Here is a 13,404-nt window from a genome sequence, read left to right as displayed (position 1 = left end):
TGATTGCATTGGTTGGTTGCCCGAAATCATTGATGACAAGGGTTATAATTATGGAAATTGATACGTACACAACTATTTGCTATACATAATAATTTATGTTTTAGAGAATTATACAATTTGTATAATGTACAACCCTTTATAAATTTTTTATATAAACAAAAATTGTTGTTTCTTACTTTTAGAAGGTCCTGTTACTAAGATTGTATGATCAACGAGCATCAAGATGCAAAGATTATTAAGAGGGATGGATGCAATCAAAAAGTGGAAGTGGTATATGTACAAACCTAACATAACTTTGCTTATTTATGTACAAATTCTGCAAAAATTAAAAAAACTAAAAATAGAGAATAAAACCCTAAATGAATGAACCCTAGAGAACCAACTTATTTACATGTAAGTCACAAGACTGTGTGAAAGCCTTTCAATCTGAGATTTGAAGATATCTCCAATGGAAAACCTGGGCTTCGTTGCAGGTGCTGAGTTTGGCTTCACAACTTTGTCATTCTTCACTGCTAGATCTATTAAACCCATCTCTCTCTTCATGGATTTCACAAACTCCATGTCCACCTTGTTGCCGAATATGTCCCTCACATAGAACGTAATATCCACACATTTGTCCATTTTCGTTGCTAAATCTGCTCTCAATACAACTAGCCCATTCTCCCGAAGAACCCTTGTTATGTCTGAAAGCAGCCCTACCCTGTTATTTGCACATAATTCTAGCCGGATTCCCTGCACAAACATGAACATCTAAAACGTTACATCACCGTGATATGATCTCAGAATGATCTAATAGGCCTCATAAGTGATCGATGGAAATAAACTCTTTCTAGATCAGGGTTAGGAATATCTCAGATTAATTAATAGCATGTTTTGGACCAGTGATTTCATATCAAGAGAATGTGATCATTGGAAATTCACATGATCACATTCTTGAAACATAACATTAATATGTTCTTAATTTATTCAAGCAAGGACTATAATATACCTCACATACACGACGTTCCACTGCAGCCTCTAGGCATTTCATAGCATGCTGCTTCTCGCTTTCAGTGCTCAATGCACCTCCATCGATCTTTCTCACAAAATACTCCTGCCAAAACATTATATACATCGTTGCATAAAGTTCGCATATATGTTGGTTTAGGTTAATTAAGCAGTAAATAAAATAACTTCGATTACACTTTCTCCAACTCGTTAAAATAGCATGATAGGCATGGATATATACTACAAACGACAAAGACTTCATAAAATCTTTTAATTGGTTTAAATATAGCTCATTACCAGTCATTGATGTTTCTATTTGGACAAAAATAGCTGGATGAATCGATTATGACATACCTGAAAGGCATAGCCTCCATGAGAATCAACAGAAGCATGAGGGATGACATATTGCATATCCGCAAGTGTGCAAACCGTATCAAACATAAGCCTTCTTCTATCCTTGCATTGCACTGTAACTATCGAATATCCCTTTTCAGCACAATTCTCAATCATGACACTAGCCTTTTCAGCCTCTTGATCACCACCAGCATCCATTCCAAGTGAGATCCCAGGAGGACATTCCGGCCGTGTAGGCGGCACATCAAAGTCTTGAACTGAAAGCAAGAGTTGATGCAACCGCCTTTCAACAGTGGTCATGGTGCCTTCACTACCACCTGCAACTATAAGCCCAGTGGATTTGACATCTCTGTGTTGTGATGAGGACTCTGGGCAAGTGTTTTCTGGTGTGATAGAGGCGTGCAGGATGGTGTTCAGGTGATGTTCAATGGCTGCAAGGCGGTTTCCATCAATACGAGTATCTGATGATTGATCATTGATGTAGGCTACACAAGCCAAACGAGCATTATGACTCCATGCATGGGCTTCAACAATGTTGCATTGGAGATCAGCTAAGGCTGCTGATATCTCGGAAAATAAACCGGGTCGATCCGTAGCTGTCATTTCAATAGCTGTTGGTTCTCCATGTAGATCGGTGTCAAGAAGTTTTCTTGTTTGAGTTGTGATATTTGATGCAGCTGCCCGATTCGATCCTATAGCCTGTGTCTCAAGAAAAGATTATGGTAAAAGTTCTGTATCTAAAAGACTAAAACTATATATAATGGTAATTAAGTTCTTGATTTTGTTGTCATGTAACAATTACCTGCTGGATGTAGTTGATGATATTTTGATCAGTAACTTTCTTGCCATTCTCATCTTTAACGTGAAAAACTGCATGTTTTGTTAAGCGCAATATTAATAAGTTAGTCTTGTAATGTATGATAAACACCTTTATATTCAATTTTGACTGTTGAATGTCAAATTCAAATCAGACTTTTAACTTCAGCTTGATGTGAATTTTTATGGGTATCTTAAAATACATTATAATGTGTTACACTATCATGTGTTATTGTGTTTCAAGGTTCAAAAACTAGAATTTTAATTCTCAATTTTCTATAGACAGAACACTGTGAATTTGTAAAAAACTAAAATAGTTGATGTCGATTTGTAATTTGGAGAAGATTATGTGGAAATTAAGTCAAAATACCATCCATGAACCATCCGGCATCAGAAGATATATAGCCTTTTGAGATAGTTAAGTTGACTTCGGTTAAAACCTGCACCACATCCAGGAGTTGCCCTTGCTTCTTTACACAATCGATCTGGATTTTACTCAACAAAAATCAAATGATACAGTTAATTCCTTCTCTCTTTCTTTGGCTAAGGAGCTGAGCTCTAATTTTGTATATATATCTCGAGAAAGACCTTAAAGTTAGCTCATTTAGCTTCGAAAATTAAATGGCACCCATATGTTCCTTAATTTTTACCTTCACGATGGTACGATCCTCTAAGCTTTCATTGTCAAAGGTCACTCTGCAACTGAAAGCGGGTTGAACGAGAATTAATGATAATTCCTTTAGAAGTAGTTGTGATCATAATCGATCATATATAAGGTATCACTTACGGTGGGCCGTTTATCCTTTCTGAAAGAGAATCAAATTCGGGATCAAAGTAGGGTGAAAAAGCTCTTGTCATACTGCGAAACTGCACCAACAAATTAAAAGTTCACCGGTGATATAAAAACCCTAATATGGATTATAAAAGATAATGAGAGATGCACAACTCAGGATAACAGTTCTCTTTTTTTTCATTCTTTTTTTGTTTGGTATTTAAAACCATAAATACAATCGGTATTCAGCACTAAAAATTGGTATTTTTGATCACTAATCGATACAAAATAGAGCCAATTACTTTTCAAGTACTGACGATCTAATCTTGATCAGGGTTTATGATAATGTAGCCAAAATGTTATATTCAGCAATAGATTACTAACATATATCTTGAATACCATCTTACGGCTCCAGAATCTCATATTTCCACACATACATTATCGAAGGAAAAAATCGTACATATATATGATATTTATATATAGACGTTCCTCCTGATCATTAATATTATTTGATCTATAAAAGAATCCATGAAATCAAAAAAGAAACGATGGATTTGAGGGTTTTCTTGTATACGTTTCAATTGGGAAAACCATGAAAATACGTAAAGGATTGAATGCATGCATATAATAGTTAAAGAGAAACGAAAGAGCATGCACCTATGGAAATGCAACAGTACTGGGTGGGGGGAGACGGCGGCGACGGGTGAATCTATTAATCTTAAGAATGAATATTCAGTTCTCTCTCTCTTGAAGAAGAAGATGAATCGACTGCATAATTTTCGAAGAGAAAGTTGAGAGAGAGAAAGAAAGAGAGAGATAAGGGAGTTGCTAATCTGGGGAATAAAAGCTTGTTAAATGGAGAGAAGGATTGATTAAATAGTCTGGCTTTAAATAAGAATGGAGGAAAGTTAGTGGTGGAGATATGTTTGAAGAAAAGTCTACCCAAAATGGTTCCAAAGAGAAACAAGTAAATTTCAAGGGCACTTTTGTCCAACTTTTGGATTTGATTATTTGACCATTTTCAGCTTTGTAGCTGTATTGTATTTGTTAATTAAAATGATAACTTCTATAAGTTACCAATATTTTGAATTCGAATTCTCTATCTATTCGATATTATCACTGTAAAACATGGTAATAATGAGTTTTTTGAGTTTAAAATTTGGGATTCGGAAATATTTGAGATCATAAATTACAAAGATTGCCATGCATGAGAAACAAAGTACGTGCACCTTTTTGATGGTTTGATAAGATGGTGCAAATGTGTACATTTAATCCAAAAAGATATGAACACTTATGGTAATCTTGACTTGACGTATCGGCTTTCTATTCAATTACCATAGTCGTTTAGATAAGAAAACAATACTTGAAATACCTAGAGAAATTAGTCAAATGATCAAATCCACCCAATTCAAGCATTTTATGTAGACTTCTATAACATATCTCCACCATTCCTTTTTTCTCCATGTGCGTTATGTCGGTAATTGATGAGTAGTTTTCTAATAATATCATCCATAATACCTTAAAAAAATAAAAATAATTAATAATTAAGTAGCTAGAAGTCTAGAACCACATATTTTAACCCGTTTTAAACACGTTTGAGAGATTATTTTGGTATATAAATCGTCCTTCAAAAATATAACTGATTCCAAATACATGGGAGTTTGTTTAGCATCCGGTTTTTTAAACTCAAAACATCCGTACACAGAAACAAATTGTATTTTTTTAATATGTGCCGTCTAGCCTTTTATTTAGCGGATAATATGACCTGGTTTCACAAAAATGAAATGGTTGTTTACAGATTAACAACTGCATTTTTTTTACGTCCACTTTTCAAAGATACATCTATAGTTCCTAAAGCTGAAGGGAGTGGTGTCACATTTTCTTATTTTGCAACACCCTCTTACCACACATGAAAAGTGGTACCATGGAGAGAGAGAGAGAGAGAGAAAAGCACTCCCTTTTTTGGCGACACATCCCAAACCACATAGGAGGGGCGGTGTTTGCTATGGTAAGACATGTCACGTGGGATCTTATCATACTCCACTCCCTCAAACATAACATATGAACTGGATTAAGAAATGGTTTGTGATTCAACAAAGTGAATTTGTAAATCAATAGGCTTTTGGCCTAGTTAGTTGTATGGTGAGATATTTTCCTCATGAAGTTGATGGTTAAGTCTTATTTGAAATATACATGGATTAAAGAAGTAGATTTTATAGTTGGTTAGAAAATATGTATTGCCGTTTTTTTTTTAAGTTACATGAATACTTCAATTTCACAAATAACCAAATCTTATCAACATAAAAACCCCATGGGGTTAAGGTAAAGATTCCCATTGCCAAAGGCTTGTTAATTTAGACCATTGAATACTTCAGTTACATGTTACATGGATACTTCGGTTACAGGAATACTTTTGTTACATGAATACTTTTTCCAAAGGCATGTTAACTTAGACCATTGAAAATATATGTCCACAACCACAAGGGTATGCTCACTATCGGTGTTAAGGTAAAGATTCTTAATAAGCATTACAAAACAGAAATACATATACACAATAGACATGGGCCTTAGGCCTAATACAATACATGAGAATATGGGTTTTACAATCTAATATACATGTATATACTAACACCCCCCATAGTTTTATTGGGAGGACTATTCAAAACGTGCAAACTAGACTTGAAGTCATTGAAAAGCTGTGTCGGAAGTCATTTGGTGTGTACTGTGCGGAAGATGGAATATGAAAAAAAAAAAAAAAAAAAAAAAAGCAAACTAACCCGCATGCAACCTGATCGGCACAAAATGAATTTCAATCTCTATGTGTTTTTTGCATTGGTATTGAATTGGGTTCGATGACAAGTATATCGTGCTAATATTGTCACAATAGATAATGATGGATTTTATCAAAGGCACCGCAACTCATGAAAAAATATTTTAAACCTAGCATGTGTCGAAAACAACATTGGCCACACCACGATACTCCACTTCCGCACTGGAACGAGAGATAACACTTTGTCGTTTAGAGTACTAGGAGATAAGGTTATCTCCAAGGAATATACAATAGCCAGAAGTCGAGCGACGAGACACCGGACATCCGCCCTAATCGACATTAGAATATGCAACCAGTTCCGAAGAGCGGGAGACATGAAGTTGGAGACCGTGATTTAGTGTCCCTCTAATATAGCAAAAATATGCTTGAGAGCATGAACATGAGGTTCTCTAGGATCATGCATGAAGAGACAGATCTGCTGAACTGCAAATGCAATATTTGGTCGAGTGAATGTGAGGTAGTAAACAGCGTCGAAGATTGCAATATAAGGATGGGTCTAAAACAGGCGAACCAATGGCATCTAGCTTTTGGGTGGTCTCAGCTGGAGTATGATTTGGATTACACTGGAGTATGTGTGTCCGTTGAAGTATCTTATATGCATATTTATTTTGGGAAATGAAGAGACCTTGTATGGTCCGGGTGGCAAAGATACCCAAAAAGTAGTTAAGAGCCCTTAGATCATACATGGCGAAATCTCGAATAATCTTAGAGATTTTTTACTATAGAAGATTCGAGGAGGAGGCGGTGAGCATAATGTTATCGATATACAAAAGTAGATAGGCAGTATCAGTGTCGTGATGATATGAAAGAGAAACGAATATGTCATGTTGTGCTAAAAGCCCATATGAATGACGTGTTGAGCAAATCGTTGGTACCAGGGACGAGGGATTTGTTTAAGGCCATATAACAAACTTTGAAGGTGGCAAACATAATTTAGATGTTGTGGGTCTCGGAAGCCAGGTGGCTGATGCATGTAAACTGTCTCCTGAAGATGACCATGAAGAAAAGCCTTCTTCAGATCTAACTGATGAATTGGCCAATGTCTCGAAACAGCCAAGTTAAGAACAGTGTGTATAGTGGTTGGTTTAATAACTGGGCTGAAACTCTCATCACCGTCGATTCTAGGTTGTTGATTGCGGCCATTAGCCACTAGGCGCGCTTGTAAGGAAAAGATATATATGCATTGAACTTATGCATAATAACCACATGGGAGCACTCTATATTTTCCTCCGAAGGAGGAGGCACCATGACCCAAGTACCATTTGAAATAAGTGAATTATATTCCTTATTCATGGCTTTCTACCACTTTGGGATCTTTCTAAGCTTATATGTGTGACCTCGGGATAGAGAAGATGGATGATGAGTGAAGATTAAGGCATTCTATGGGTTTGAATATTCCATTTTTAGAGCGAGTGGTCATGGGATGAGCATGAAGGGTTGAGACTATATAGGGAGGAGATGGAGAATGTGAGTAATGGGGAGCCTGGTCCTTTATAAGAGGGACCAATTCGGAACGAGGGGAACAATGTCTATTGTAGGGTTAATGGTGTTTGTGGTGAATGTTGACAATCTCCCTAAAAAATGGGGAAACATCTGTGTCAGGGAGAAAATCATAGGATGGGGGTTCGGTTGGGGTAACCGGGCCATATAGGAAGATTGTCTCATCAAATATAACATGGCAAGAAATAATGATCTTCCGAGTGGAGAGACCATAGCAACGAAAACCTCGATGATAAGTGGGATGGCCGAGGAAAATGCAAGGTGTAGAGCGGGCCTAGAGTTTATGAGTAGTATGAATATGGGGAGAACACAAACATCTGAAGACACTGAGATGGTCATATGCTGGGGTGGCGACAAAAGAGACGATAGTGAGGAGTGTCATTTGAGATAGATACGAATGGTAGAATGTTGAGGAGGTGAATAGCTATATAGAGCGCTTCTAGCCAAAAGGTTGGCGGTAGGTGTGCATGGAAAATGATAGTACGAACCATATTGTAAATGGTGTGAATCATGTGTCCAAACTTCCCATTTTGTTGGGATGTGTGAGGACAAGAGAAACGAAAAGTGATGTCATTAGACGCAAAAAGGGTCATGGAAAGATTTATTATTATATTCATGATCGTTATCACATTGAAATTTTTTAATGGTACCTCCAATAGGAGATGTCCACAAGTAGGAATGAATAATTTCAAAAGGTGCAGAAACAATAGAATCAGAAAGATAAAAGGATGTCTAGTGTGTTTGCCAAGTTGACAAGCTTGAAAAATAACATTATTTTTTGGTGAACTACTAGAAATTAAACTCCTATAAAGTAAATGTTTCAAGGCTCGATCACTAGGGTGACCGAGTCGTTGATGCCAAGCGGTGGATTGGTGGAGACAAATGCATGACTTGTGGAACTGGTGACTGTGTAGAGGGGATCGAAGCTATCACATCGGATTAGATGTCGACTTGTCTAATAATTAAGAACAGTAAAACCAAAAGGATCAAAGTCAATAGAAGAATTATTGTGAGTGATGAATTTATTGACAAATATTGTAACAACCCAAAAAAATTCAAAGAAATTTAAACTTTCCAAAAACCATTTTTACACAAATAAAATTTATTCAAACATCAACAAGTTCTAATCACTTTCAAAATGTTTTCATATCAGAGTTCCCAGAAGTCCAAAATCATAAATATGGGGATGTGTACGTCACGCCTTCGCCTTGCCCTGGTCACCTGATGTACCTGAAACAATAATCAATAAAATGTAAGCTCGAAGGCTTAGTGAGTTACCCCCAAAATACCTACCTCTAGCAGCCAATAATAAAGGTAATGACAATAATAACAAACAGCATGCATAATGAGCCTTCAGCATGATTGGACCGCCTCCTACGGGCCTATAGCCTATTTGGACTTCTCTCGAGCCATCGGCATGACTGGACCGCCTCCTACGGGCCTACAGCCTATCTGGACCGCTTACCAGGCCTTCGACATGACTGGACCGCCTCCTACGAGCCTACAGCCTATCCGGACCGCCCCGGGTATATTGGCCTCAACTGCACAAAGCAGGACACCGCCTCAACCCAACCCATCCATGTACGTCGAGATAGTAAATAGCACAAAGTCACACAATAATCACAGATCATACTAATTGCTAAACATAGCTCCATTCTATCTATCAAGGTACCAATCCAACTAATCATGAATATGAAACACATGCTAACTCTGGGATAAAATCCCAAGGGACCGACCTAGTGTCGTAGACCCTGTTGGTATTGTGAGGAGAGCTCACCTAACAATAGTGCAGAATTGAATTAAGAGTCCTCAACTACTACACCCGACACCCTCGACTGAGAGATAAAGAATACGAATTAATCAACAATACCTAAATTGTCCAATTCTATTATTGGCCCAATTTATAAATTGGGCCCATCACTCTATTGGGCCTACACAAAACCTACAAGTCCAACCTGGCCCAAACAATTCTATATCCATAGCACATTAAGGGATTAAACCCAATTGACCCATAACCGGCCCAAGGCATAAAGCGCACAAGCTAAAAGTCCAACAGGGAGCGTACGTGGGGCGTACCTCCCAGTTACGCTGGGCGTAGCGTAGTTCTTCGTTAACCATCATCGGGATCGTTGACCACGTATGTTGGGCATAAGATCTTACACGGGGCGTGCACGGGCTTTACCAAGATCTTGATAAGTGCTTAATGGGTTGAGCACTTAAACCCATATTCCAGATGCATCGCCCAAATATGCCATAGAATCATAAAGTTTCAAACTTTATCACTTTGGACGTCCAAAAAGTCCTTAACTCATAGTATTAATCCATTAAGACGTTCTTATCACATGCATGGATCAAGTTTAGCTAAAAAGAACCGATTTTTATCACTTAAGGCCTCTCAAAACGTCTGAAAGGACAACTTTTGTCGTCTAGAACTTCACATGCATCAACTTGGGAAATCTAGGGACCAAAAGACCTTCATAAAGCTAAAATGTCTTGATCTAAAGTAAATAAGCATAAAGGTTCAATCGTTTACCTGTTGGATCTCTAATGGTATAACCCAACTTCAGATCTAAGGCCTTGCTTTCCTCCTCTAGCTTCTTGGTGCAATAACTCCACTCTCCAAAGCTCAAGATGCACACTAACTCACTCTTCACACACAAACTAGGGTTTTGGGGCATTCTCTGAGGTATGGAGGCTGAGTTAAGGGTAAAGGATGATCCATAAGGGTGTTTATATAGTCCCAACCTCGAACATTAGGGTTTTTAGCTGACGCGAGTACGCCCAACGTACTCTTATGTATGCTTAGTGTACTCCCTCTTTAGCCTAAAGTTTCAACTTTAGCCCTTAAACTCCCCGAGACTCAACATAACTTCTTCGAGGGCTATTAAAGACAATAATCAAAAGAAGGCGGGTTTCAAAATAGACTTGCTAGGTTCGGGGCGTTACAAATATAAGGGTTTTAATGATATTTGGTGTTATAAGGATGTTATGCAAATGTAAAGGACTATAAGGATTTGAAAAGGGTAAATTGGTGTGTCTTGAGGTTGTGACAGGTATTGCAGAGCCATTACCAACAAAAATAGAGTTAGGGATATAAGCATTATTACAAATAGATTTGATAATACCTACATCATAATGAACATGATCGGTGGCCTCGATATCCATAACCCATCCGCCATTTGACGGGTCGTTCAACGTCATCATGCTAAATATGCTCGGAAGCGAAGTTAGTTGATCTGGGCTGCCGAGCCAGGCCCACAGGGGCTAAACAGGATTGTTGGATTGGTGAAAAGCATGTGGGATGTTATGCTAAGTTGTTTGGCATATGGCATGTTTTCCTAGAAGCCTAACAACATTATTTTATTTGGGCCTACTCCAAGGGTAATTGGGTTGTTATTGATTAAAGTCCCACGAAGTGTTAGGGGTCTGGCAAGTTCTGTTTGAAGGCCACCAATGTAGTTGATGGATCAACGGCGCTGGGATGAAGAACCAGCTATAGCGTTGACCGACGACTGGAGTTCCAGTGGAGGCAGCAGGATAAGGGTGGTGGAATACGATGGTGGGGGGTAGTGGTGAATGTTATTTTGTGAACCCCCATGGTGATTGTGACGGGAATGGTTTCTCCCTCCTCGATTCAGCGTTGAATTGGTAACATTGAGAGCTGATGTGATGAGGAATGATTGTCATGTGATGGTGGAGGTGTTCTGGTGGTGAGAAGTCGGTGCTCTTCAACAGGTAACATGGACCTGGCTTCATCAAACGACAGGATTGGTTTGTTGTGGCGGATGAACTAGCAGTATTATCAAATTTACTTGATAATTCGTTAGTTGCATGAATAACTTGTTTTTCCTTGACTTTCTCACAAATCCTCTCCAAATAATATGGGGCTCCACATATATTTACAATTGGAAATTCATGGACACACTCACACACATACATTTACTTGATATACGTCCTCTCTGTCATATAATTTTAAGAAATCTCTAGAAAAGTCTTAATAATTTACCTTAATTTACGAAAATCCTCAAAATAAATTTTGTTTACGAAAAAACATGAATTACCAGTAAAAACAACGATTTGACCCCTTTTCCGGTTTACCGGTTTCAATACTTACTTAGTTCTATTAAAGTGTCATTATTTTACCATACTTTACGGATAAGTCATAAACTAAAATTAAGTGATGGTTTTACCATTTTTCCATGTCACATACATTTTATTCGTTTCATTGCTAACTTGGATGTCTAGTTATTAAATGAGTTGATAAAATTAATACAATGAGTTATATAATTCTATGTTTACCGTAAATTTGATATCTATCTCATCGACTCATTTATGATTATGTATTTATGTTAGCAATGAATCCGGTAAAATATGTGTTTATGGGAAAAATGGTAGGAATGAGCTTATGAGACAGATATAATGGGTTAGATAAGATTAGATAGATATTTTGAAATTTCTTATACACTTAAAAATGACAAAGTTGTTACTAGTTTATGTAATTATTATAGTCTTCGTTTGATGTATTTTATATTCCAAAAGATATATAATACATCAGGATATCAAGTTTTACGGTAAACATAACATTATATAACTCAACATATCCATCCCACCAGCTCATTTAATGACCAGACGTTCAAGTCAGCAACGAAATCGGGTAATATGTATGTTATAAGGAGAAAAATGTTAAATAATCACTTATTTTAGTTTGAAACTTATTCATAAATTATGGTGAAATAATTAGACCGAGATAAAGGGGTTAAATCATCGGTTTTACCGATAATTCATGTGTTTTGGTAAACAAATTTTAATTTTAGACTTTTTTGTAAGTTAGTATAAAATATAAAGACTTTTCTAGACATTTTCTTATAATAATTATTCGTACTCGTCGCTAGTGTGTGTATGTGTGCGCGTGTGTGTGTGTGTATATATATATATATATATATATATATATATATATATATATATATATATATATATATATATAACTCAAATATTTATAAGAACCCGAAAACTCTTAATCCGACCAACATTTTTCAAAATCTAACACTCTTCAAAATCAAATGTTTAAGATACATCCAAGCTAAAAAACGATGCTTTTTTTAAAATGTATGTATATGCATATGTGAATGTATGTATGCACATTTGAATATGTATCTTTTATATATATATATATATATATATATATATATATATATATATATATATATATATATATATATATATATATATATATATATATTGTTTTTTTTGAAGTTTTCAAGTTATGATTTTTTTTAAATGTTGACATAGTGTCGTTTATATGAATATATATATATATATATATATATATATATATATATATATATATATATATATATATATATATATATATATATATATATATATATATATATATATATGTGTGTGTATGAACATTGAGATGTGCATATGCACATTTCAAATCTAAAAAAAAAATGCAAAATCTTTTTTGTGATCCTAAATGTGACTTATACATTATTTGGAGACTAATGATGGTCTTTATTTTTAAAAAATATTGAGTGGATTGGGAATTTTCTATTGTAATTTTGATTTCTCTATTTGTAATATTAGATGCATAGGTGATGCTTACAAATGTTGGCTTCAAGATTGTTTTATTAGTTTAATAATATAACTTTATAACTAATAATCGATCAAAGTAATCTAACTTAAGACATCCATTATCCATTCAACTCTTCATTATCTATTCTACTCTTTAAGAGTTAATGGAGTATCAACTAAGAGAGAAAACTCATAATTTCTTAAAGCCTTCAAATTTTTACATTATAAATCATATGATTCCTTCAATGAGCATGCAATTTCATATTCTCTCTTTAATATTATATTCAATTATATTCTATTCAACCTTGTTAAATCCGGTTATGGATGCCCTTAGTGAGTCTTTGGTTATTCTAATTAGTCGGTGCAGGTTTAGGCTTTTTTTTACAACCTCTGCCCTACTCTTAATCTGTTTTATTTTTTCAGGTTTGACTCATCATTTTGATTGTACTACCAATTGGTCCCTAACATACTTGTGTTTATTTTGTAGTCTTTGTTGTTTTTTTCTTTGTTTACAACCTCTACCCCACTCCTAACCTATTTAATTTTTTCAGTTTTGACTCATCATTTT

General features: G+C 35.9%; 1 protein-coding gene across 1 annotated transcript; it reads right to left on the bottom strand.

The window, feature by feature from the left end:
• Positions 1 to 278: 278 nt before the first annotated feature.
• On the bottom strand, positions 279 to 3,770 carry LOC144997137 (ACT-like superfamily protein). The gene is made up of 8 exons (XM_078956972.1): positions 3,587 to 3,770; positions 2,945 to 3,024; positions 2,808 to 2,859; positions 2,528 to 2,642; positions 2,144 to 2,211; positions 1,342 to 2,040; positions 989 to 1,093; positions 279 to 732 (listed from the first exon to the last, which is right to left on the bottom strand). Exons 2-8 carry the CDS (start codon positions 3,013 to 3,015, stop codon positions 388 to 390), a joined length of 1,455 nt encoding a protein of 484 aa, XP_078813098.1. The 5' UTR covers positions 3,016 to 3,024; positions 3,587 to 3,770; the 3' UTR covers positions 279 to 387.
• Positions 3,771 to 13,404: the final 9,634 nt, after the last annotated feature.

This window comes from Lactuca saligna, chromosome 1, assembly GCF_052625555.1.
Source record: "Lactuca saligna cultivar CGN05327 chromosome 1, ASM5262555v1, whole genome shotgun sequence".
Lineage (NCBI taxonomy): Eukaryota > Viridiplantae > Streptophyta > Magnoliopsida > Asterales > Asteraceae > Lactuca > Lactuca saligna.
The sequence above is the reverse complement of the archived record's forward strand: the minus strand, read 5'-3'. Positions and strand labels throughout refer to the sequence as shown.

What these genes read in the sequence shown, in the direction of transcription:
- LOC144997137 (XM_078956972.1), bottom strand. Translation starts at nt 3,015, where the DNA reads ATGACAAGAGCTTTTTCACCCTACTTTGATCCCGAATTTGATTCTCTT. An exon ending in TGCCGGATGGTTCATGGATG is followed by an intron (nt 2,212 to 2,527) that starts GTATTTTGACTT and finishes CAAAACATGCAG; the next exon opens with TTTTTCACGTTAAAGATGAG. An exon ending in TGGAACGTCGTGTATGTGAG is followed by an intron (nt 733 to 988) that starts GTATATTATAGT and finishes ATGTTTGTGCAG; the next exon opens with GGAATCCGGCTAGAATTATG.